We start from the raw sequence: 25,526 nt of genomic DNA, 5'->3' as shown, positions 1-25,526 counted from the left end.
GGCAGTGGTGGTGCACGCCTTTAATCCCAGCACTTGGGAGGCACAGGCAGGTGGATTTCTGAGTTTGAGGCCAGCCTGGTCTACAGAGTGAGTTCCAGGACAGCCAGGGCTACACAGAGAAACCCTGTCTCAAAAAACCAAAAACCAAACCAAACCAAAAAACAAAAAGCTGTGCTAATGAATCCTTGTAAGAGAATGTGTGCCCCCAGGTCTTTCTGGAGGCTGCTCTTTGTGTGCATATGCACCTGTGCGTCCAGTGTCTGTGTGTGGAGGCGAGAAGGCAAGACTGGGCGTCTCCCCCAGTGTGCCCCACCTTATCTTTTTCCTGTTTGTTTGCTTTTGGTGGTTCAGCAAAGGGCAAATCAACTGAATTTTGTTCTTAGCACCTTTGCCAACTTATCTTTTGAGACAAAGTCTTCCACTGAGAGTGGTGTTCCCCCATTCATTGGTTGGCTAGAGGCTGGTCAGTGAGCTCTGAGGACCTGCCTGTCTCCACTCTCACCACTGTAGGGACAGAGATAAGTGCTGCCATGTTCAACTTTCTTTATTTTTATTTTATGTGCACATGTGTTTACTCTGCATATATATTATGCACCACATATGTTCTTGGCACCCAAGGAAGTCAGAAAAAAGGCATCAGATCCCCTGGAACTGGAATTACAGATGGTTGGGAAATTGAAAGTGATCCTCTGTAAGAGCAATTCATGCTCTTAACAGCTGAGCCATTTCTCCAGCCCCAACACACTCAAACACATCCAACTGCGGCAGCCCTATCTCCTTTTTCTCCTTCTCTTTCTCCTCCTCCTCTTCTTCTTCTTCCTCCTGCTCCTCACCTCCTCTTCTTCTGAGACAAGGTCTTGCTGTGTAATCCTAGCTGGTCTGGAATTTGCTTCTGCAGATTAGAGAGCTCCATCTGCCTCTGCCTCCCAAGTGCTGTGATTCTGAAAGTCCTACAGCAGCACACCCACCAGACTTCACAACCAGCTGTTTTACATAGGTGCTGGGATGTGTACTCTGGTCCTCCGGTTTTCTCTTTACTAACTGAGCTAGCTGCCTAGATTCCATACTCTTAAATGATTTGAGCCCCATTTCCTGAGGTGTCATCATTGTTTGGGTGGCTTTTCTCATCACCTCTTGTGGCCATAACTCTGGTCCTCATTGCTGTTGGGGGAAGACTAGGGTGGTAATAGAGGAAAATGGTTGTATGTGAGAGGCTTCCTAGCAAGTCAGTGATAGCTAAGCTTGGCAGACTGATTGGACAGAGACTTGCCTAGGAAATTAAGGACAATCTGGGCATGAGATACACAGTGAGACCCAGTCCAAACATAAACAAACAAACAAACAAACAAACAAAAAGTCAGATGGTGGATGTACACGCTTTTGGAAGGCAGAGGCAGGTGGATCTCTGTGACTTTGAAGTCAGCCCGTTCTATAGAATGGGTTCCAGGACAACCAGGACTACACAGAGACATTCGGTCTTGAAAAACACTCACTTTTTCACCTTTCAGTGCTCAGGAGTCAGAGTCACACTGACCTCTGTAAATTTAAAGCCAGCCTTTCCTTACATAGTGAATTCCAGGACACCCAGGGATGTGTAGAAAGACCTTGTCTCAAAAATAAAATAAGAAAGTTAAAAAAAAGTCGAGAGGTTCTGGAGAGGGTTCAGTGGGCCAAGCACAGGCATGAGGACCTGAGTTCAGGACTCCAGTACCCACAGCTGAACATGGGAGCACAAATCTAACTTCAGCTTACTCCATCAATGTGGGAGGAGACAGAGAATCTCCAAAGCTTGTGTGACTATTAGCCTGGGCAATGAAATAGTGGAGATCCTGTTTCAAAACATGGTGGAGAGCTAGTGAGAAGACTGAGTGAGCTTTCTATGGAAGAATTCCATTCTCAGGGACTCGTAAAATAAATGGGAAAAAAATGGCTCCTTCAAGCCTTTTGATTACTACAGTTTGTTCACAGGTAATAAAAATATATCAGTCAGGCGTGGTGGTGCATGTCTTTAATCCCAGCACTTGGGAGGCAGAGGCAGGCAGATTTCTGAGTTTGCGGACAGCCTGGTCTACAAAGTGAGTTGTAGGACAGCCAGGGCTATACAGAGAAACCCTGTCTCAAAAAAAAAAAAAAATTATATATATATATCCATTGGGTATGGTGACTCACACCTTTAATTCCAGCACTTAGAAGGCAGGCAGGCACTTTTCTGTGACTTCAAGACCAGCCTGGTCTACAAATGAAGTTGTGGGCCAGCTAGTTTGTTTAAAGGAAAAAAAAATTATAAAGAACAAAATGGAAAGTGAAGATTGATACTTTGTCTGATTTTCACACTCAGGGCATAGACTTACACTCAACACAAATGTATGCACACATACACAGGAATCATGGCATAACCCAGGCCTTTAAAGTTTTATGGTCAACACTTAAAAGAAAAGCACCCCTCTTTACCATAACCTCATTTAACAGGGCTATTTTTCCAAAAGCAAGTTGTTAGACTAGGCAGGGTGGCACATGTCTGTAATCATATCCTGGGGCTACATGAAAAGACTTTATCTTAATTTTTCCATTTAGGATCATCTAAAAATCAGTGAAATTAAGCTAGGCACGGTGGTGGTGCAGCACATAATTCCAGCACTGAGGGGGTGAAAATGGAGGGTCACGAGTTCAAGGCCAGTCAGAGGATACCAGACTTGGTCTCAAAAAACACAAGACGAAAAGCCGGGCGTGGTGGCGCACGCCTTTAATCCCAGCACTCCGGAGGCAGAGGCAGGGGGATTTCTGAATTCTAGGCCAGCCTGGTCTACAAAGTGAGTTCCAGGACAGCCACGGCTATACAGAGAAACCCTGTCTCGAAAAACCATTAAGAAAAAAACAACAAAACAAACAAACAAACAAACAAACCGGAGCCAAAGGAAAGAAATAAAAATTAAAGGCAAAACTAAACACTAATGCGATATTAAGTATCTATGGGTGTCAAGCAGAGACTGGAAATACTACGGTCCAACGTTCACGGCGCCAGGCCTCCATGGATGGCCCCAGCTAGCTCACTTAAGAGGGCAGGAGCCCAGGCATCTCAGGATGCCGCGAGGTTTAGGAGCAGGCCGTGCTGAAGGCCTCGGATGACCGCAGCACTCCGTAGATTAGAGCACTCCAAGATTAGGCTCCTTCCTTCGGTCGACCTTGGACTTAGGGGACTTCCTCCGGCTCATTCTCCGCTTTTGGGAGGCCGGGGTTGCTAGTGTAGAATAGGATGTAGGGATAGGTTGACAGACTGCCGTGTACCCCGGGCAGCTGGGGACATTGGACCTGCTAGCCCGGTGACCGGAACCGTAGACAGTTCTCCGACTCGCGCGCGTTCTAAAATGAGGACAAAGCCCGCCCGGATCTAGAGCGCGCGCGCAGAAGCAGCCAATAAAATGCCAGGACAATGGTGAGTGGCGGTTCGCTTTACCCAGTGAGAGTATCCGTTGTTACGAGGTGGTGCCCGGCTTCGGCATTATAAAGAGCTCCACGAGTTGGCATTGTCAGGCGGTGGCACCGCGCGGGACGGAGTTAAGGTCTTCTTTATCGACAGTGTACTCCGGCGGCCGAGCGGAGCGATAGAGTCAGTGGTCGCGGACGAGCCCTCGGGGGTGCGAGCGTGACCGCGGCCAAGCCCGCGTCGCCTTCTGCGGCGAGTAGGGCCTCGCGGCGTCATCGGCGGCGAGGTGAGCGGCCGGGCCGCGGGCGGTGGGCGGGAGCTCGGGGAGCGCCGCGGGGCCTGACGCGCTGTCGCCGCTCGTTGCAGTAGCCGCTGCGGCCTGGCCGACCATGTCGGACGCGGCTGAGGAGCAGCCCATGGAGACGACGGGCGCCACCGAGAACGGACACGAGGCCGCCCCCGAAGTCGAGGCCCCGGTCGAGCCCAGCGCCGCGGCCGCGGCCCCCGCGGCCTCGGCCGGGTCTGGGGGCGGGACCACGACCGCCCCGAGCGGGAACCAGAACGGCGCCGAGGGCGACCAGATCAACGCCAGCAAGAACGAGGAGGACGCGGGGTAGGTGCGGCCGCGGGCCGCCGCCTTTGTTCTGGGGCCGTCTTTTGTTGGCGCCACGCGGCGGGGGGAGGGGCGGGCGGCCCGCGGAGCAGTGCCTGCCTGGCGCGCTTGCCGCCGGACCCGGGCGCGGTTACGCGCCTCGGAGTTTGCAGGAGTTTGCGGGGTCGACTGTGAGGCCGATCTGGGCCGCTCGCGCGGTGCTTGGGCTACATCAGGCCTCGGGCGGGCGGCCCCGGAAGAGGAAAAGCGGCGGATCGCGAATCGGGCCGCGAGGGCTGCGTCTCTGCTGCGTAGGCGGAGTTGGCGCGCAGCGGGCCGGGCCTCGCCTGCCGCGAGTCGAGGGGCGGAGTTCCAGCCTGAACCCTGGGGCGGTCTTGGCACCGGGAAACCCAGAGTTCCTTGGGGCAGGTACTTGGGAGGCCTGGAGCTCAAGTAGATTCATGAGTGCAGGGCTCGCTGATTTTAAACTCGTGAGGGGTCATGGGTCACATTCTTGTCCGGTATGTACAGTGTGTGGCTGAACAGTCTCGTTCAGCTGTGAGTTCCAGTTGAGTCGAGATTGCAGAGCGACGCAAGGGTTAAGTTGAAAGGGGGCACCATCTCAGGCTGGTCCATAAACCCTTCCCCAGGCAGGAAAAGTGTCAAATTCTTTACAGCTTTTAAGGTTTGTGGTCTTGTCTCTCTCTTGCAGAAAAATGTTCGTTGGTGGTCTGAGCTGGGATACCAGCAAAAAAGATTTAAAGGATTATTTTACTAAGTTTGGAGAGGTTGTTGACTGTACAATAAAAATGGATCCCAACACTGGACGATCAAGAGGGTTTGGGTTTATTCTCTTCAAAGATTCTTCCAGTGTGGAAAAGGTAAGCTGGGTATTTGGCAGCAATCTACTAGGATTCTGAGTCCTAAGGAACTCGGGCATTGCAGTGTTGAGGTGATTGCCATGAGTGAGCTTAGAGTCCTGTTTTCAGGGATAGTACAGATTGAGTGATTCTGGGGGATACAATTCATACTATAAAAAGCTTGTTGAGAAGCCACCAGGAGGGTAGGCAGGAACTAGAGAGCTGCCTTCAGCCTTCCCTTATTACCTCTATTGTGCCGATTCATGGGCTTGGTGTTTAATGTTTCACTGTAGGGATTAAAGTCTGAGATTGCTATGAGGATAGGTGTGGTTTTTGCTTTTTGTTGTTGTTATTTAAATCCAAGTTCACGGGGATGGCATCCCAAATCCTAAATCTCAGAGAAAGTGAAGGTGCATGCATTTATAGAGTAGAGAGGATTTCAGCACTAGATGTGCTCTTTGTCATTGCTGCTTTGTGTCTTAAGTTGGGACTACTGTCTAGGACTGGGATATAGGTGTTCAAATGATCATCTATCTGTATGGGAGGTTTGGAAGAACATAGGGCTGGGAACTCCCACTGGCTTAGCTCCAGAGAGAATTGAGCCCATTTGGTATGTATTGTGTTTAGACCCTGACACATTTCTGTTTCACACAGGTCTTAGATCAGAAGGAGCACAGGCTGGATGGTCGTGTCATTGACCCTAAAAAGGCTATGGCTATGAAGAAGGACCCTGTGAAGAAAATCTTTGTGGGAGGTCTAAACCCTGAAGCCACGGAGGAAAAGATCAGAGAATACTTCGGCCAGTTTGGGGAGGTGAGGGCGGCGTGTTTCTTCTTGGTCTTTGTTGGCCTTGCCTGGATGCTGTATTAGTGGGGTGAAGTTCTGACCTTTCAGTGTTCTGTTTGGGGATCAGTTTAAACCTGGGCTTTTGTGTGTTTACAGATTGAGGCCATTGAGCTTCCAATAGACCCCAAGTTGAACAAAAGACGGGGTTTTGTTTTTATTACATTTAAAGAGGAAGATCCTGTGAAGAAAGTTCTGGAGAAGAAATTTCATACTGTCAGTGGAAGCAAGGTAAGGTGTCAAAACTGTCACCTGCTTTTGGCTCTTGGAGGCATAGATTACATTAGACTACCTGTGAGATCCTTCTAGGTCAGTAAGACCTTCTGTTTCTCTACAGCACACAATGCTGATTAAAATAGATGGTCTGGCCCTTAAATGCTGGACTGGAAACAGCTGGCTCTTCAGGAGGACCCTGGTCCTTCTCTAACACCCACAGAGGCTCACAACCACCTATTATAACCTATAACCACACATTTTTCAACGGATCTGATGCTCTTCGGTGGCTTCTGTAGGCACCATATACTGTACTTACAAGGACCATTAATAAAAATGAAAACAGCAGGTATATAGGAGGCAAAGAGAAAGCCTGGTTTCTGTGAATAGAGCTGTTGTTGACTAGATGCTTCAGTGTTAGAGGTTATGAGACTTGCAGTGGTCTTTTTTTGTTTCTCTGTGTAGCCCTGGCTGTCCTGGAACTCACTTTGTAGACCAGGCTGGCTTCAAACTCAGAAATCCGCCTGCCTCTGCCTCCCGAGTGCAGTGGTCAGTTTTCTGGAACTTAGAATAGGTTTCCATCCTGATAGTTTTTCTTGATTCAGAGGAAGCTTTGCTGCTGTAGTCAACCCTATTTTAGGCAAAGACCTAAAAGCTTCCTGGGATCCTGCAAATGGAGTCATGGGTTTTTTTTTTTCTTCGAGACCGGGTTTCTCTGTATAATCCTGGCTGTCCTGGAACTTACTTTGTAGACCAGGCTGGCCTCAGAAATCGCCTGCTTCTGCCTCTGGAGTGCTGGGATTAGAGGCGTGTCAGGTGTCTTGTTTAGTGGCGTGGTACGTTAGTGGGATAATAGACTTGAAGTTGATTAGAATTGAAGGTGTGGCTGGCTGTGGCTGAGTGGAGCTTACTAGAGAACTGTCAGCCCACTGAGCTCGGCTGGGGTTCCAGATAGATTCTTTGTCATTGTCTTTGCGAGTTTTAAAAAGCTTGGGTTGGATTAAATAAAGCAGGCAATTTTAGTTACTCTAGTGAGCAGTGACTTTTGTGTGTGTGTGTGTGTGTGTGTGTGCCCTAATGTGAAGTAGTAGGAAGAGCTTTGAGCCTCTATGGTAGTGAAAACTGCTGATGGGTCTTAGAAGTAAATACTCAAATTATTCAGCATCTTTAATTCAGATGAAATAGAAGTCATAGCTTGATAGGGAGATAAAGTTTATCTTTCCACCCCCTTTTGAGAGATCATCGTACTGCTGCCCTGGCTGCCCTATACAAAACCAGGCTGATCTCAAACTTGAAGAGTTCTGCCTGTTTCTACCTCCCAGTGAGATGAGACTAAAGGCATGTGCCATGGCCAGCTCATTTTTTACCTTTTTTTTTTTTTTTTTTTAATGGGAGTATGTCAGGACTGCCTTTAAAACATATTCTTTTGAAGCATGTACACCCTCCTCAAAAGTTTTCAGGCATAAAAGTCTGACTGGGTCTTGTTTTGATTTAGAAATAAAGCCTATCAGTAGTTGACCAATGCTTAAGAGAGTAGCAGGTAGTATGTCTTCCAGTGAAGCCTCACACACTTGTTTTATCTGTAAGGTGGGTGTCATCTTGCTGTCCTGTTAAGAGTATTTGAGTAGGATTAGTATCTTCTGTGAAAAGAAGAGTAAACACCTTAGTGGCCTCCTGCCCACCCTTCCAGTCCTGAGCTTGTTCCACAGGACTTGACCCAGTGTCCTCTTGGCTTTTAGTGTGAAATCAAGGTTGCCCAGCCCAAAGAGGTGTATCAGCAACAGCAGTATGGCTCTGGGGGCAGAGGAAATCGCAATCGAGGGAACCGAGGCAGTGGTGGAGGTAAGTGGGAGCTGGATGAAGACTTTGCCTGCCTGCAGAGAGCTTTCTGTGCCTGTCTTGGGGATTGCCTTTGGTGCTCTGTGAAGGGTGGGTGGGTGGCTGGGTGTGAAGTGGGGTTGGAATGGTTTCCTTGGGTGGAGGCTGTATGCTTGTGCTGCTATGGCTCATGGCTTCATGAAATGAAGGAGCCTTTCTCATTTGTGCAGCTTGGGGGCCCCAGGCCAATGGGATATTTGCATTGCACTGGGAGAGAATGGTGGTGACACTGGGTTATGCTTAGCTTTGTGGCTGTCCTGAGTCTTGGTACACACATAGCTGTGGGCAGAAAGGCAAAGCTGTGCCAGGCGCTTAGCTCAGCTCCCTCCATCCCAGGCCCCTCTAACTCCAAAGCCTGAACTGCATCTTTTTCAAGGCAAAGCTGCCAAGGGAGGGTGGAAGTGATCAGAGGGTGGAGGTGATCAGGGTGATTTGAGTGAGTGTAAGCTTTTTGTATTGACAAGTGAAGTTAACTGGCATCTTGGCCCTTCTGGATTATAAGGCTGGGCCTAGGGCCCTCTGTACCAGAACAGTAGCCTCTTGGCTTTTGAGTTGCCATAGTAATAACCCCGCCACCCAAAGGGCAGGATTTCCTCCATCCTAGCTCCTGCGTGTGCTAAATGGTCCATGGGCCCCTGTGCCCTGCTCCCCCCCACAGGTCAGAGTCAGAGTTGGAATCAGGGCTACGGCAACTACTGGAACCAGGGCTACGGCTACCAGCAGGGCTACGGGCCGGGCTATGGCGGCTACGACTACTCGCCCTATGGCTATTACGGCTACGGCCCCGGCTACGACTACAGTAAGTAGGAGAGGGAGGCCCTATCTACTTCCTCCTAGGGGAGGCAGGTTAGGTAGTGCAGGGGCCACTGGCAGCAGGGGCTTTGGAGTCAGACAGGCCTGGCACAGGCACTGGAGCTACTGAATGAAGCTCTAGCTTAGCCTTCTCAGTAAGGTGTAAGAAGCTGGTGTTGCTGTGTAGTGTTAAATTCTGAGGATGTGTGGCAAGCGCCTGGCACTGGGTAAATGTTAAAGTAGTAGCCACAACGTTGTTCTTATTCCTAGGTCAGGGTAGTACAAATTACGGAAAGAGCCAGCGACGTGGCGGTCATCAGAATAACTACAAGCCATACTGAGAGGCAGCAGGAGCGGCCGAGTGACGACCGCACACGCTTTGTTTGGACGCGGAGTGAACACAATTATGTACCAAATTTAACTTGGCAAACTTTTATGGCCTGTCCCATGTGCATCTTATTTAAAATTTCCCCCAGAAATCACTCTCCTGTTTACTATTCCAGAGCTCTAGTTGTTGTAGGCAGCGTGTGGCGTCTCAGAGGCCAGAGCGGCACTAGGGGGCTGATTTTATTACCAGGTTACCCTGTTCTAGATCGGGAGGGTCTGTTTCCTGCTGCCGCTCTGCAGCCTGGACCTGTGGACCCTGGTTGTAAAGAGTAAAACTGTATCTTAGGAAACCAGTGTCACCTTTTTCACCTTTTAATTTTATATTATTTGTGTCATACATTTCCAGTAATGGAAGTGTTAATTTTACTGTACTTTTTGGTACCTTTTGGGAATCTAATGTATTGTAAGGTATTTTACACGTGTCCTGATTTTGCCACGACCTGGATATTGAAGCTATCCAAGCTTTTGAAATAAAAATGAAAAACAAAACCCCCAAGCCTGGGTGAATGTGGGATGCTCTGTGAGACCTTGCCCAGTGTTGGAGATGCCAGGTCTCCTGTAGCATAGCAGAGGTCCTTTATTAGTTTTCCCATCTGATCTTTTCAGCTGCCCTTTTGTGCCCATTGTCTCCATAGCAGAGACCATCTTGCCACGTATTATATATAGTCCACGTTCTTAGTTTCAGTCTAACAAGTACAAGTTGAAATGTTGGGGATCTGCTGGTGGAGGTGGGGCCAAATCTGGCTTACCTGGGGGGTGCTTGATCCTCAGTGTTTCACAACTTCTTACTTTTTCTTCCATGTCTGGAAAAATGATCACAGATCTGCCCTACTTGGTTCTCCATTGTTTGCTACCCTCAGTTCCTCTCCCCTGCGCCCCCCCCCCCCAGGGTTTCTCTGTAGCCCTAGCTGTCCTCGAACTCACTCTGTAGACCAGGCTGGCCTCGAATTCAGAAACATTATTGTAATGTATTGTAATGCCTGCCTCTGCCTCCCAAGTGCTGGGATTAAAGGCGTGCGCCACCATGCCTGGCCTACCCTCAGTTTCTAAGATGCTTGGGATAGTTTAGAGATTGGCTTATGTCTCATCATTTCCTTAACACAGATGGTCCCATTTGTAAGCCCAAAAGCAGTTGTTTATAGCAAGCCACCACTCAATGTTGTGTACACATAGAGCCCTCTTAAGAAATGTATCAATTTTAAAATGCAGTAGGGGTTGACTAACAAGCAGGAATAGGAAGGGATCCTTGGTAGCTTGTTTTTTGTTTGGATCTGAGCTTTGTATAACAACCACTTTGGTGTATAGTCATTTCTAGTTCAGTAGTTTTCTTAAATAAATTGAGGGAGACCTTGGGCTGTTCTTGACCTTGAGTGATTTAAAGGTTATGGGGAGGATTTGACTATAGCCAGCCAGCCATTTTAGCCACTCACATGTGAGGGTGCCCATATCTTGAAGATAAAATGAAGCTCCTGTCATTAACAGTTTCTTTTGGTTTTTTGAGACAGGGTTTCTTTGTTTGATGGTCCTTGGCTGTCTTGGAACTTTATAGACCAGGCTGGGATTGAGGATGTGTGCCATCGCTGCTGGGCTGATAACGAAGGCATCTTGCATTTTAAAAAAGATAAGGCGTAGGTAGCCCAGGATTATCTTGAACATGTGATTCCCCCCCATTCTACCTACCAAATTTTGGGATCATAGGTGGTGATGCCCATGTCGAGTCAGTGCAAATAGCTACTGGTTACAAAGGCCATCCTTTCTGATCTAATGGATACTTGGCTTGTTATAGGATCCCCGGCTCATGCTGGGAGGCTCTAGTTACTTACACAAGGGCTGATCTATGCTAGATGGGAATCTATCAAGTTTACCTGTTAGAATGTCATCCAGCTTTGCTACCACATGTTGTGCATTGTCAACGCTGAAGCACATTGGAGGCTTGAACTTCAGAATGTTCCTTCCAGGGCCATCAGTGCTCAGTAAAATGTAGTTTTCCTTTAGCCTGCAAGAACAAGGTACTTCACAGACAGGCCTTGTCCTCTTACTATCTGAAGCTAACCTTGAACAGGCACTCACCTTATTTTACCTCTGGCCAATTAACTTGTCCTCACCTAAGGTACACTTAATTTGTTGAGCCTACCACTCACTGTCTATGTGGAACTTGCTCTGTAGATCTGGCCTTGAACTCTGAGACTTGCCTCTGCCTGAAATTAAAGACATGTGCTACTGCCACCACCCAGCGTCCATGACAGTTTAAGTTTCACAGGATTTTACCAAATTGCCCAGTCTTCAATTTCTCTGATTGTAGTCCAGGCCACCACATCACCATACCTACCCAGCACTATATTATCACTATGTAGTCCAGGTACTGGTGACCCAGGGGTATGAAAGAATTATATTTTTGAATCCCCAGTTTTTGTCCTAGAAAGGTCAAACCCAGCCCTTAGACTGCAATTAGTACGCCCTGGCCCTGACTTCTAAACTAATCTCTGATCCTCATTTGAGAGGATAAGCTGGCTAATGTCAGTTACTATTGAGTAGGTAAATGAACAAATTTTACAATGTGAATGTTCAAACTCCAGGAGGTTTATGGTTGAAGTAGGTTCATTAGAAGGTAGTGGGTGTTTGAAGTTGGCTGGAGGCTCATTACTCTATATAGGAACTCTTAGTGCTTCCCATTTTGGGAAAGCAACTTAATTTCAAACTTAATTTTGGGAGAAAGTACCTGGAGACTAAATATTCTGCCTCTTCGGTTGCTGGTGTCCTCAGGGTCTCATCTTTGATGAGATCCACACCGATGAAGAGTCCAGTGCCCCTAAAGGAGGTAATATCTGGTAGCAATGGTCCTTGCCTTATTCTGCCCTGACCTTAGCCACCCCAATTTACCCTGGAGGGGGTGGTCTTGGTGTGGACTGGAAATCTTCAGAATCCTAGTTCCTTCTGGAGAATGGATGTAGACATATTTTTCCCCCGTGGTAGGAAGGTGGGACAGTGTTGTAGCAGGTGTTTTGGTTAGTGTGTATATCCCCAGAGCTTTACCTGACATCTCCAATGATAGGGTGCTTGGCTTTCTGCTGGCTGAGGTGCTCCAGAAGGAAACTGCCCACATTAGTGGCGTGAGCCTGGAGCTGTTCTGTTTTCAAGACATCTAGGACTGCTAGCCCCACAGCACAGGATACGGGGTTGCCACCAAACTGAGGCAGGGGATAACAATGTCAGATGTTCTGCCAGTGGACTGTGATCCCGTGGGGTTATCATAAAAAGACAATTGGGAAGGCCACGGACCCGCAAAGCCTTCATACTTTCTTAAACTGGTCTCTTGGATGGGGTTGTCTTTATGAACTCTGCTTGTCTTCTTGGGTCTTCAACTTGGCCAGGTAGCAAGATACCTAGAGAGAACTGGTCTAGCCCTGTCTCCTTGCCTCTAGACACCAGACATGTCAGTGGTACATGGGTAAACCCCCCTCTTCCCTCCCAAATCTTTTGAGAAGCTAAACAAGCCAATGGACAATGGCTTGGGGATTTGACTCAGTTAAGTTTCTGCCTACCGGGCAGTGTTGGCACATGCCTTCCAATACCTGCACTCAGAAAGGAAAGGCTTTTGGATCTCTGATTTTGAGACCAGCCTGGTCTGCAGATTTAATTCCTGAATGACAGCCACACAGAGAAACCTTGTCTTAAGAAGGGGAAAGAAGTAGGACCTAGTGAGGGGCAAGCAGTTAATGTCGGCAACATTTAAGAGGCAGAGGCAGGTGGCTGGTCCACATAGGTCCAGGCCAAACAGTTTTTAGTGAGACCCTGTTTCAAAATGTTAGTGTGTGTGCATATATTCCATATGGGTGCAGAAATGAAATGCCAACCTAACCTTGGATGTGGATGTTAACAGGAGACTTCCCATCTTGGATTTGGGGACAACCTCTCACTAGGACCTGGGGACTATGCTGGCTGGCTGGCAAGCCCAGGAACCCAGTCACTACCTACCTTGTGAGATTACAGGCCTGTGCCATAAAGCTTGGCTTTTTTTTTTATATGGGTTCTTGGTCTTCCTGTTTGCAGAGTTCAGTTTATGGACTGAACCTCTTGTCCTTTGGGTTTGATTTTGTCTTTTGTGTGTGTGTGACTTGTTAGGAAGGAGAACAAGATAACAACCTAAGGGATGTAGCCTAGTGGCAGAGTATTGGGCTTTAGCACTGCCCTGATGTATTAAGATGTCTCTTGTGATTCTGAAATCAAACAAACCAAGGGCTTTGTACTTGCTAAACATGTGCTGTACTACTGAGCTACAATTTGAGCCCACAAACATCATTGCAGACAGATAAATATAAACATTTCCATGCATTGGACAGGATGTTCAGTGCCCTGAAGTTATTCAACTGTATTGGAAGTGCCTCACAGTCAGGTTAGTAAGATAGCTACTTTTACATAGGATTTTTTTTATAAGCAACAATTACCCCCCCCCCCCAATTTGACAAATTGGATCATCTAAAATGTATTTTTTACTTTATTTATTTTGAGGTAGGACTTCACTAGAACTCGTGCAGACCATCTACCTCTGCCTCCTGAGTCCTGGATTTAAAGGTATGCACCACCATACCTGGCTTCATATAAAACTGATGGCCAGGGAGCTCTGTAAGAGCCATGCAAGCCCAGTGACACGAGTTTGATCCCTGGAATTAAAGTAAAAAGCCAAATGTATCGAGTAGCATGGTAGTATATGCTTTTAATCCCAGAATTTGGGAGGCAGAAGCAGGAAGATCTGAGTTTGAAGCTACCTGGTCTACATACTAAGTTCTAACAAATCGGTCTCAAAAACAAAAAGATGATTGACAGTTAATGTTTATGTAAGGAAGTGAAGACTGCTGCCAGCTGGCTAAACATGCACAGCACACACTATTGGCAAGACACTAACCTCTCTCCGAGACTTGTGCTCAAATGGGTATCTCCCTCTTCTACACAGAAACAGACAGACAAACAGACATGCATATACACAGAAATTCCCACAAGCACTAGCAACTAAAGAATGGAAAAAAGACACAACATTATTTCACAGAAGAGGATAGTAAACTGGAAGAGGACTGGAAAAAGGCCTGAAGTCCAGAATTTCATCTGTGAAACCCACATTGATGGAAGGGGAAAACTGATTCCTGCAAGTTACTGTCTTTCAGGTACACAACAAAGTACATAAAATCTATTAAAACTATAAATCAAGGGATGCTTCACAAATCTGAATTTGGGGAACAGCATATCAAACATGGATCACTGTTTTCTATTTCCCTTGACTGACAAAAACTTAGTGTTGATGAGTTGAGCATGAAGGATTCCTGTATCCATGTGCTCAGCTGGGACAGGAAGATTGCCATCAAGTCAGGTGGATCTTCATAGTAAGAGTCTATCACAAAACAACAAACCCCAAACAATACACTACTGGCGATTTGTTTTGACCTGTAAACTACTTGGGGAAAATGTCATTATCTTCTAAAACTGAGTATAGACACATCCTCTGGCCTAGCAGTTCCACCTCTGGGTTAGTTTGTAACTGATCTTTCTGCACATGGAGAACAGGCTGTTAAGAATTCTTACAGTAGTGATGCTCACAAGACGAAAAGGACAGCCTCAAGGCACATCTATATGAGTGAGTCAAGTGTGGATGTTACTTATAAAGCGGGGAAAATGAGAGTAACAAACAGTATAATGTCAGGTGAAAACGAATCCACAGAATCTCTAGAGTTAGCATGCATTATGAGAGTTCAAGTAAAGCCAAAAAGCAACTAGAACAGACAACATGGGTTCAAATGGGTTCAGAGTTACCTGCTAGGGGACAAATGGCTAGGTAGCTCATCTGGTTAAAGTGCCTGTTGCCAAACCTGGTTAGATCCCCAGAAGGAACCAATGACCCCTGATCTCTATACATGAGTAACCACATACACACTCATACAAATAAATGTAAAAACCTTAACAGAGATAACCAAGTACCCAGCTAACTAGAGGAAGGCTATACAAAGACAAGGACTGAATTCAGCTTATGCACTTAGGGTCAGGGTCAGGGCCCATTGGGCCTTCTGCCTTCCAGGTAACAAGCCTCTGTAGCTGGCTAACAGACTGTTGCTTGCCTACAGACTTTGCTCCTGACTTCTCTGTTCCCTCTACTTGTCCCTAAACCCTGTGTCCACTTCCTGCCTGGGATGTCTCTTCTGCTCATAGTGCACCATGACACACCATGTCCACTAAGCTAGTATCACAACTGAGTCTAGGAATTGTTTCCCTGACATCAAGGCCACCAATGGCAGAGACAGTCACTTAGGCAGAGTGAAGTCTGCTGAAAGAACCAGACCAGTCCCCGCTTCCCTTGCTCAGTGACTCATTGCCTGTCAGACATCTTGCCAAGAGCTTACTTCCTCAAAAATTCAATTGGCAGCCAGGCGTTGGTGGCGCACGCCTTTAATCCCAGCACTTGGGAAGCAGAGGCAGGTGGATTTCTGAGTTCAAGGCCAGCCTGTTCTACAGAGCGAGTTCCAGGACAGCCAGAGCTACACAGAGAAACCCTGTTTCGGGGGTGGGGGGAATTCAATTGGCTTTTTATGGGAAGTCATGGTGGCTACCCAGCTCCTTTCCTGCTCGTGTCCAGATGAATCTCCTACTCCATTAGTTCCTCTATGCTGACCGCCAGAAAAGTTTCTACATCTCTGAGAAGGAAACCTTGGGAGTCAGAGTAGCATCTAACTTGGGCCAGGTGAGATAACATACACCTTTAATTGTAGCATTTGAGAGGCAGAGGTAGTGGGCTACACAGTGAGTGTCTGCCCGTCTCTTTCTCATATACAAAAAAACAAACAAAAAAACTTGCCCTAACTGCAGCTTCCTGGAGGATGGTATGCTGGGTCCAGCGGTAGCCCTGAAGGCTTTAGTAGTAGAGCCCCTGTCCTGCAACTTTACTCACCGTGTTGAAGTATTCTACACCGGTAGCCTCAAATGCCCTTGACACAGCTTGGGTAGTGGCCATGCAGGCAACAGGGTGACCATTGCCGATGGACTTGCCCATGGTGACAATGTCGGGGACAAAGTCTTCTCCCTCCAGCTGGAAGGCCCAAAAGTGCTTGCCTATGCGGCCAAAACCAACCTGGATCTCATCTGCCACAAAGAGCCCTCCGGCTCTGCGGATGTGCCTGTGGAGGACAGATGGCCAACAGGGCTGTGCTGAGGTGACAAGGAGCTGGGAGGTTGAGTCCTCACCTTGGGCCTACGGTTTCTTTACGGGTTTTGTTTCAGAAATTTCTGGCAGGCAGGCTGGACTGTAGTTGGAATTTGGAATTGACCCCAGGAAACCCAGGTACAGTTTGCCCTCCCTTGGGCAGAGCCTGCCCATCTACTCACTCTGCCACCTGGGAGAAGTAGCCAGCAGGGGGAATGATCTGTCCACTCACACTGGGCAGAGACTCAGCGAAGAAGGCTGCGATCTGTGGATGAGACAGTTCAGTGCCCCTTCCTTTGCGTGCTGTGTCACATCTAAGGGTGAACATCACCCTCTTAATGTCTCTAGCCCCTTTACTTGGGCTTGCTCAAGTCAATTAAATTCACATATGCAACCTGCCCCCACCCTAACCCTTTTCTCCTCCGTCTCCATGTGGTAACCAGCACTAGTTTCACCCTCCCTAGAACAAAAATGTAGTTCTAGCCTTACCTACACCTTCCTTTTACATGGCTTGGTGACGACACCCATTGTCTCATGGCTGTCACATCTTTCAGTCCACTTCTGGTCCCTGGCTACTGAAGATGCTGTCTTATGGGATACCGTTTTCTGTTTTTCATATTGCTCTCAGGATGCTTCAATCCAGACATGGAGGTCATATCTGTCTAACCTAAAACCCTTTACCCTTTCGTGATTTCTGCATAGTGCATGGCACACTGGACAGCTGATAGAATGAGAAATTGCTTCTTTTATATTTACTTGTATTTCGGTTTTTCGAGACAGGGTTTCTTTGTATAGCCCTGGCTATATTGAACTCACTCTGTAGACCAGGCTGGCCTTGAACTCAGAGATCTTATGTCTGTCTCCCAAGTGCTGGGATTAAAGGCATGCTCCACTATGATCATCTTGGGAAATTGGTTCTTTAGAACTGTCTGTGGGGCTTTAAGGACCTCAGCTGGTTCTGCTGGCTTCTCCTTTCCCAAACACTATATTTTCTGGTTACTGCTTCAGTCTTAGAGAACACAGTTGCTACTGTGGGGAGGCAGAGGCCTTGGTCTCCCAGGGCATACATTACTATCTGTCTCTCCACAGAATCCCCATACCCTACCCTGGAAAGGCAGCCCCATGGTCCCTGTCTCTAGGTTGCCCCAGTAAAATACATCGGCCATGCAGTCCAAGAGTGAGAAAACAGCCAGTCCTCAGGTCTCCTCATCTTGTCTATCTGCTTCTGCCTCCCAAGAGCTGGGTTTTAAGATGTGTGCTGGGGCTGGCGAGATGGCTCAGTGGGTAAGAGCACCCGACTGCTCTTCCGAAGGTCCGAAGTTCAAATCCCAGCAACCACATGGTGGCTCACAACCACCCGTAATGAGATCTGATGCCCTCTTCTGGTGCATCTGAAGACAGCTACAGTGTACTTACATATAATAAATAAATAAATATTTAAAAAAAAAAAAAAAAGATGTGTGCTACCCACACCAGGCTTCCAGTCTTTCTTTTGACAGTTTAAAAACTTTTGGGGCTGGAGAGATGGCTCAGTGGTAGCATGCCTGCTCTTTTAAAGAATTCAATATCCAGCACCCATATGATAGCTCACAACCATCTATAACTATAGTCCCTGGGGATCCAACAGTCTCTTGTAGCCTCCATGGTGCACAGACATACATGTAGGCAAAACACCCATATACACAAAATACAGAAATAATTAAAAAACGTAAAAGTTATTTTGTATAGGGTCTCACTAAGTTGCTCAGGCCAAGATGTGGTTACCTTCCTGCCCTTCTCCTGTGCACTGCTGATGACGTGCTTCACCTCGTTGGCATAGGCCTCTGCTGGGTTGGGGTGGTCCTCCCTGTAAGGGCCCCGGTAGGTGTCTGGGAGAGGAGCCTGTAGGGAGAGACTTCCATGTCATCCAGGCTTGGGGATGGAGACTGACTTGTTGCTGATGGTGGGTATGCATACCACATGGACCCATTCCTTCTGGCCACCCAGATTCCGGAACTTGTAGGGACTGATGTCGATCAGGGAGCTCAGGTGACCATGATAAGCACTAGAGAGAAGGAGGAAAAGGACATAGGCCTGGGTAAATGGTGGCATTTACTCCTGGCTCAGCTCTAACCATTATCTACCGTTTTTGAATACAAAACACATGGAAAGCCAATCTTTCTGACTCAGGCTTGGGGTGGCTTCCTGAAGGCCACTTACTGGCATGTCACACAGTTCTAGTCATCTGACCACTCTAGGTTCAGTTTTCTGCTCTGTAAAGTAGGGGCATAGGGTTATATAGTACATCTTAAATCTTAACTCATTTCTAATGCCTTTTGGTCTCTGGCTCAGTCAGCTGAATCTCCAAGTGCTGCGGGCTGATTTTTCATTCTTAGGGTGTGCTGTAGACAAGGCCTCCAGGGAAGTGTCATTGGAGTCAGGTTCTCATACCTCACTGGCTTCTAATGTCCCTGCATCCTTCTCTTCTCATGGCCCAATGTTAGAGACTCACTGACCCCTAACAGCCTGTGGAGCCCAGGTTCTGGAGAAGCAGGGCAGTGAGTTGTACTTACTGGTCTAATACCACCACATCCTGGTGTCCCGTGTACTGTCGAGCTAGTCTCAAGGCCAGGTCGTTGGCTTCTGACCTGAGACAGAAAATATGGGCGTGGCTCAGACAACTCAAGTGCTTCCCATGGAGGAGGAACTCTTCCAGGATGGAGACTGTTCCCTTGGCGAACATCCAGTTGCTTCTGTGCATTAGGAGCAGGGTGAAGCAGACGGTGCCCTCTAGAAACTTGCATTTGATGCATCTACATTTTGTTTTCAAGTCCGGGTTTCTCTGTGTAGCTCTGGTTGTCTTGGAATTCACTCTGTAGACCAAGATGGCCTCGAACTCAGAAATCCGCCTGCCTCTGCCTCCCAAGTGCTGGGATTAAAGGCGTGCGCCACCACCAGAGCCTGATGTATATCCATCTTGAAAGCCAAACAGTGAAAACAGAGTGCTCATTTCTTTAAGTGCCAACACTGGGCATAGGGTGTGAAGGAGACCCAAATGAGGCTCCGTGGAGGTAACAGTGTGTGATGGGGTAAGCTGTGTTCTAAAACTGCTGCGTTGAAGCCATAACTCACAGAACCTCAGAATGTACTGTATGAGGCTTTGCTGGGAGAGAAGGCCTTTAAGCAGGTTAGTGTAAAGAAAGCACCCAGGGGCAAGTCTCAACCCACTGTGATTGATATATGATTGAAAAATGGCCTGGATTCCCAGAGATACCGGGCATTTGGGAAAATATATTTATTTTTCTTTGCTTTTTGAGATAGAATCTTTCTACATAGCCCTGAGCTGTTCTGGAACTCACTGTGTGGCTAGGCTGGCCTCAAACAGAGATCCCCCTGTCTCTGCCTTTCTCTCTCTCTCTCTCTTCTTTTCTTTTTCTCTTTCTTTCTTTCTCTCTTTCTTTCTTTCTTTCTTTCTTTCTTTCTTTCTTTCTTTCTTTCTTTCTTTCTTTCTTTCTAGAATTACTTAGTTTTTATTTATACGAGTACACTGTTGCTGTCTTCAGACACTAGAAGAGAGCATCAGATCCCATTACAGATGGTTGTGAGCTACCATGTGATTGCTGAGAATTGAACTCAGGACCTCTGGAAGAGCAGTCAGTGCTCTGAACCGCTGAGCCATCTCTCCAGCCCTACTGCCTCTGCTTTTCAAGTGCTGGGACTAAAGCAACACCACCATGCCTGGCCTGAGAAAATACATTTCTATTCTTTAAGCCCCAAGTCTGCAACTTTGTTATGGCTACCCTGGCCGTCATTACAGTGGGGTCAGTGATAGATCTGCAAAGTCCCAAGGAAGATTCTAGGACTCTGGAGCAGACCACACAGGTCTTGTTCTGTTTGGTCTGCTTGGGCAGCTGAGGGAAGGAAGCCAGGGCAAGGAAGCTGGGGCAGAAAGTGGTGAGACATGTAGGGCCATGCTCCAGGGGCTGAGAAGCGCCTGGATTATCTCCTTGTCAGCAGCATGCAAAGCCAAAAAAAAAAAAAAAAAAAAAAAAAAAAAAAAAAAATATGTGACTTTGCCCTCGTTTTAGGAGGCTGTTTCTAAAGGAAATGAGGTGGGAGTGAGAAGGCCCCGGAGGCTGCCTGGATGAGAGTCATGGGGATGAGCTGAGAGAGAGAGAGATCCTGGGGCAGATTAGGAGGAGAGAGTGGATGTGGATGGTGTGTATATGTGTGTGCGGGAGAGTAGGGCACCAGGGTAAACCAGTACTGAGAGCTCACATAAGCATTGGTAGAAGGCAGTTCTTTATTTTAACATTTATTTTATTTTTATTTTTTTTGGATATGGTTTCACTGTTTTCCTACCAGGTCTAGAACTCACTATATAGAGCAGGCTGGCTTTGAAGTCTCAGAGATCTGCCTGCCTCTGCCTCCCAAGTGCTGGGATTAAAGGTGTGTGCCAACATGTCCAGGAGAAAGCAATTCTTGGTTGTTTTTTGAGTATGTGAAGTTGGAGATGACTGTCAGATGCCAGAGTTCTACTTAGAACCTTAAGTGGAACACACTGGAAGCATCTGTTGTTTTTTTAAAAAAAGATTTATTAATGTATATGAGTACACTGTCATCTCGTTACCAGTGGTTGTGAGCCACAATGTGGTTGCTGAGAATTGAATTCAGGACCTCTGGAAGAGCAGTCAGTGCTCTTAACTGCTGAGCCACCTCTTCTGCCCCATTTGTGTTTTGAGACAGGGTTTCTCTGTGTAGCCCTGGCTGTCCTGGAACTCACTCTGTAGACCAGGCTGGCCTCAAACTCAGAAATCATCTGCCTCCGCCTCCCAAGTCCTGGAATTAAAGGCATGTGCCACCACTGCCCAGCAAAGATTTATTTTTATTTATATGAACACACTGTTGCTGTCTTCAGACACACCAGAAGAGGGCATCAGATCCTCCATCTGGGGTTTAAAAAAATCTTTTATTTTTATGTGAAGTGTGTGTGTGTGTGTTTTGTTTGTGCAGTGCCAAAGGAGGCCAGAAGAAGGCACTGAGGTAGTTAGAGGAGATTATTGTGAGCCATCTGATAATGGGTGTGCTGGCAACTGAATTTGGGTCTTCTGCAAGAACACCAAGTGTTCTTAACCACTGAGCCATCTTTGCAGCCTCCCCACCTCTTTATTTCAATTAAAAAACGTATTTTATGGGGCTGGAGAGATGGCATAGCGGGTAAGAACACTGACTGCTCTTCTAAGTTCAAGTCCCAGCAACCACATGGTGGCTCACAACCATCCATAATGAGATCTGATGCCCTCTTCTGGGGTGCCTGAAGACAGCTACAGTGTACTTACATATAGTAAATAAATCTTTAAAAGAAAATTATTTTTAAAAAATGTATTTTATATGTGTGGGTATTTTGCCTGTATGTGTGCCTGGTGTCTATGAGGGTGCCCATTGGATTCTTTGGAACTATAGTTATAGATCTAGAGTTGTGAGTGGCCACGTAGGTTCTGGGAATCAACTCTGGATCCTCTGGAAAAGCAGCCACTGTTGTTAACTGTGGAGCCATCTGGGCTGTGATACAGAATTTTAAGTCAGCACATGGATGACATTTATTCTAAGCAGACAGATGAGACCACAGGGGGGAAAACAGAGTGGGACCTGCCCCACAGAGCAGGGGAAGAGTGGCCAGACACCAGAGCCTGGAAGCAAGAGGAGAAAGCATCTGTCACACTGATGAGAAACAGGTAAGGGAGCAGAGAGGCCACAGGACATTGTGAAGTCACTGGAATCCACACAGAAGGAACTTGCTGGAGGAAGGCAGCAGGCACCGCCTTACCTGTGTGTGCCCAGGTCCCTTTTCTCTACAAGAGGTTCCAGCCTGGGCTCTTCTGTCTCCTAGCCTTCTCTCCTCTTTCTCCCCTCTCTCACTTTTTATACCGTGGTACTAGGGATGGAAAAGCTTTTGCACACTAGGTAAGGGCTTCTATCAAGTTGGTTTGCTTTCTTATCTGTGAAATGAAAAAGGTCAGTTCTACTTTGAAGTTCTTCAGGAGACTGAAGACCAAGTAGCAGTGGTACCTGAGATTGTTACTGTAACCCAAATGCTACTTGTTGGATGCTCTTTCAGACTCAGACGTGATGACCTTCCTCCCAATTCTGTCATCACTGCCACTCCCCATGCCCGTGCCCAACACCTGCCCTCCCATCCTGTAATATCACCTTCCTGATTAAAGCCTTTCATGGGGCAGGGGAGGTGGGGGTGGGCTGGAGAGATGACTCAGCTGTTAAGAGCACTGGCTGCTCTTTCTTCTATAGGACCTGTTTTCAGTCCCCACACTGCAGCCCACAACTGCCTGTAGCTGCACTTCCAGGAGATCCGAAACCAGCTTCTGGCCTCCCTGGGCATCAAACATGGACATGATGGATAGACACATGTGCGGCAAACACTGACACATGGTAAAGATCCACATCAAACACTCATCAGCACTAGGGAGAAACAAGACCAACCGGGAGCTTTCTAGTGTTTCATTGCTTTTGTCTCCTGAGACAGGGCCTCTTTATGTGTCCTGAGACTCACTCTGTAGACCAGGCTGACTTTGAACTCAACAGAGACCCACCTGCTTCTGCTGGGATTAAAAGTGTCTGCCACCACTGCCTGGCCTCTAGTGGCCTGAAGATAAAAACAGCTCCTTCCATTTGACTATAGCCCTGGATCCTTTCCCAGGATCTGCTCCCTCTTTGCTCTTTCTTGTTTGGTTTGACAACATTCCTTGCCCCTTCATGCCAAAGGGCCTTTGCCCAGGCTGTGCCAGGTGGTGACCAACCTGGACAAGCATACTTTCCCCAGAGGGACAGCACCCTTCCTTCCATCTCCCCTAGCTACCTCCCCAGGAGCTCTTAGCATCTACACAGAGGCACAGTCAAGTCAGGTCCCCTGCTGCTTGCTTCTAGGCCTCATTATTTAGTATTCTTGCTTTGGAAAAGGACACTGCCATATTTTTATATTTCTCTGAAGAACCACTTGATGTTCTCTGTAATCTTACATTTCTCTGAAGAATTACTTGGTGTCCTGTAAGCTTGCTGAGCCACCTGAGGGCTGAATCCACAAGGAATAAATAAACCCATTACTTCACAAGTCCCAATGTGCCTAGAGGGGAGGCGGTGGTGTCCTCTACAAAGGAAGAAATGGGAGCCAACAGAAAGCTCTAGGATCTACAACCCAGAAGCCCAGGAGCCTCGCCATGAAGTTGGCTCCACTCTCCCAGGCTCTCTGCACTGCACCCACAGGGATGATTCTCTTCTCAGAACTTGTTCTCAACAGCATGTTGTCTGCTGTTCACTTACCCAGAATTCAGGAAGTAAAACACAGAGAGCTGCTCTGGCAGGGTCTCCGACAGCCTCTGGGCGTAGTCCACGATGTTGTCATGCAGGTAGCGGCTGTTGGTGTTGAGCACTAGGTTCTGTTCATGTGCGGCTTGGACCACGGTAGGGTGGCAGTGCCCAACTGCAAGAGGGGCATCTGCATCAGGTGGCCGACGTCACCCAGCCAGCCCCACCAGATGCCCCCTCAGCTCCATCTGCAAACCCACCCAGGGGAGATGAAGTTAACGAAGGCAAAGTGGAAAGAGGGGAGTTAATGATGGGGTGGGGGAGCCCAGAAGAGAGTCCAGCAGAAGGAAAAGAGGGTCAGAAATGCAATCTAGCAAACAAATGTTTTTAGAGAGGTATTTTGAGACTCAGCTGGAGGGGGACTGTCAGAGGGTCAGCCATAGCATCTGCATTCTTAGAGCTCACGTGCCAACATGGTCAAAGCAAGGTAGCAATAATTAACACAATTATCTACAACACCGGGCAGTGAGTTTCCCAAGAAGGCTCAGGATTAAGTCATTTCTCCTCTGAGACAGGGTCTCTCTGTGAAGCCCTAGCTGTCCCTGAAACTTGCTATGCAGACCAGGCTGGCTGTTAACTCAGGACATCCCCCTACCTCTGTGCTCTGAGTGCTGGGAGAGTTCTGGGCTTTAACCCTTACCTGCCTGCAATGTGCCTTCTAACACAAAGCCTCCCTTTCCTCTATCAGCTGTGGTAGCCCCAGTTGGCTGAATTCATACTAAAGTTTCCTATTACCCCTATAGTAGTCAATAGAGGTGAAGGCCTGCTGTCAGCACTCTGCACAGGGCCAAGATGAGCACACTACATTTGTGGTCATGGATGGGTGGACTGTATATATGCCTGGCTTGCCGAGAGTTCCACGTGCAACTTGGACCTTGGCATGTGAACCTCTCAGGCCTGCCTGGTTTAGCACAGCTACGGTGTGGAGACTTTTCACAAAGACTGGGGTGGGTCCCCCCGAGTATCCGATTCAGTTCTGTTCAACCCAGGCTGTCAGTCAGATCTATGGCCTCAGCCTCCTCCCCTGTCTCACCAAGAGTGAGAGGCATCATACTGACCATGAGCCACGTTGTTGATACAGTCCAGGTACTCTCGCCCTTGCTCATCATACAGGTACTGCCCTTGGCCTCGGATAATCTTAACAGGATCCTCAGGAAAAAAGAGTCTGCAGGAAGAGCTGTGGGGACAGGCAACGGATCGACAACCCTGTCTGAAGACTGGTCTCCACTCATTACAGCCTCCTTCACTCCTTCCTGATTCTGGAATGGACAAAAGCTTGCAGGGCACGGTGGAACTTCCCTGCCTCCCCATTCCTGTGAGCAGGACGGAGCAGAAAGTTTCTGAGACAAAACTAAGCCTTGGTGGCCCTCTCAGTTTTGCTTGCACACACATCAGCTCCTCCAGTCCCAGTGAAAAAGGCTTCGGAATGGCTTCCTGAAGAAAAGCCCCTTGTTAGGAGCTGCATCTCACCCTTAACATTCCTTGCCAACCCAGTGGCCTTGCTGTCCCCGTTAGTAATGGCTAGCTCCAGTCCTAAGTTCTAACCATAAGCTTCTCTCCACGTGGCCAAGGGTACCCCTCACAGGCCAAGAGCAGACTTCCTCTAACCCTGCCCGTGACATGACTGCCCCCTAGGCCAGGCCCAGCTCCTTATGCAGGTGGCTGCCAGGGGCAAAGCTCGCTCCACGGGACAGGGGACGCCCCGGAGTCGCGGGGTGGTTCACGGCCGCTTCTAGTAGGCTGAGGGAGGCGGGGAAGTCAGGGACTCGGGGTGGGCGCTATACGCACTTTCGGAGCCCACACCCGGTACCTGAGCAGCCGACGTCTCAGGTCCAGAGTGACGGCCTTGGCGCGCGTGTCCGCGGCCATGGCGCCGAGCGGTCAGCCAGTACCCAGATGCTGCGCGCTTATCCGCCTCCGCCCGCGACGTCAGCTCTGGGTGGGGCTTCAGTGCTGGTCCCGCCCCCAGGAGCTCCCTTCCCGGGCGTTCATGGA

At 48.1% G+C, this 25,526-nt stretch overlaps 2 protein-coding genes across 5 annotated transcripts; one reads left to right on the top strand and one right to left on the bottom strand.

Moving 5' to 3' along the window:
- Positions 1–3,491: 3,491 nt before the first annotated feature.
- Hnrnpab (heterogeneous nuclear ribonucleoprotein A/B) lies at positions 3,492–10,341 on the top strand. Of its 2 annotated transcripts, XM_021177359.2 has the most exons (8): positions 3,492–3,710; positions 3,791–4,037; positions 4,729–4,897; positions 5,531–5,689; positions 5,819–5,950; positions 7,672–7,774; positions 8,469–8,609; positions 8,873–10,341. In XM_021177359.2, exons 2-8 carry the CDS (start codon positions 3,814–3,816, stop codon positions 8,941–8,943), a joined length of 999 nt encoding a protein of 332 aa, XP_021033018.1. In that variant the 5' UTR covers positions 3,492–3,710; positions 3,791–3,813; the 3' UTR covers positions 8,944–10,341. The 2 variants fall into 2 exon arrangements, with proteins under 2 accessions (XP_021033018.1, XP_021033020.1); XM_021177361.2 differs by lacking the exon at positions 8,469–8,609 and having other exon boundaries at positions 3,494–3,710; positions 8,873–9,478.
- Positions 7,301–25,470, bottom strand: Phykpl (5-phosphohydroxy-L-lysine phospho-lyase). 3 transcript variants are annotated; one of them, XM_021177357.2, is made up of 13 exons: positions 25,342–25,468; positions 24,590–24,708; positions 23,487–23,646; positions 18,725–18,799; positions 18,129–18,216; positions 17,937–18,053; positions 16,355–16,437; positions 15,921–16,146; positions 12,023–12,177; positions 11,709–11,798; positions 10,855–10,985; positions 9,739–9,792; positions 7,301–7,539 (listed from the first exon to the last, which is right to left on the bottom strand). In XM_021177357.2, exons 1-13 carry the CDS (start codon positions 25,398–25,400, stop codon positions 7,496–7,498), a joined length of 1,401 nt encoding a protein of 466 aa, XP_021033016.1. In that variant the 5' UTR covers positions 25,401–25,468; the 3' UTR covers positions 7,301–7,495. The 3 variants fall into 3 exon arrangements, with proteins under 3 accessions (XP_021033016.1, XP_021033015.1, XP_021033017.1); XM_021177356.2 differs by lacking the exon at positions 7,301–7,539 and having other exon boundaries at positions 9,646–9,792; positions 25,342–25,469; XM_021177358.2 differs by lacking the exons at positions 7,301–7,539; positions 11,709–11,798 and having other exon boundaries at positions 9,646–9,792; positions 25,342–25,470.
- Between the last annotated feature and the right edge of the window lie 56 nt (positions 25,471–25,526).

The sequence above is a fragment of the Mus caroli genome, chromosome 11, assembly GCF_900094665.2.
Source record: "Mus caroli chromosome 11, CAROLI_EIJ_v1.1, whole genome shotgun sequence".
NCBI classification, from domain to species: Eukaryota; Metazoa; Chordata; class Mammalia; order Rodentia; family Muridae; genus Mus; species Mus caroli.
This window is presented reverse-complemented; position numbering and strand designations above follow the sequence as displayed.

Bases quoted from the DNA above. Each gene is read 5' to 3' on its own strand.
- Hnrnpab (XM_021177359.2), top strand. From the start codon at position 3,814: ATGTCGGACGCGGCTGAGGAGCAGCCCATGGAGACGACGGGCGCCACC. The intron at 5,690-5,818 runs GTGAGGGCGGCG...GTGTGTTTACAG, and splicing joins ACTTCGGCCAGTTTGGGGAG to ATTGAGGCCATTGAGCTTCC. The intron at 5,951-7,671 runs GTAAGGTGTCAA...CTTGGCTTTTAG, and splicing joins ATACTGTCAGTGGAAGCAAG to TGTGAAATCAAGGTTGCCCA.
- Phykpl (XM_021177356.2), bottom strand. From the start codon at position 25,400: ATGGCCGCGGACACGCGCGCCAAGGCCGTCACTCTGGACCTGAGACGT. The intron at 12,178-15,920 runs GTGAGTAAAGTT...CCCCTGCCTCAG, and splicing joins GTGTAGAATACTTCAACACG to TTTGGTGGCAACCCCGTATC. The intron at 10,986-11,708 runs GTACTTTCTCCC...TTGTTCTTGCAG, and splicing joins GCAGAATATTTAGTCTCCAG to GCTAAAGGAAAACTACATTT.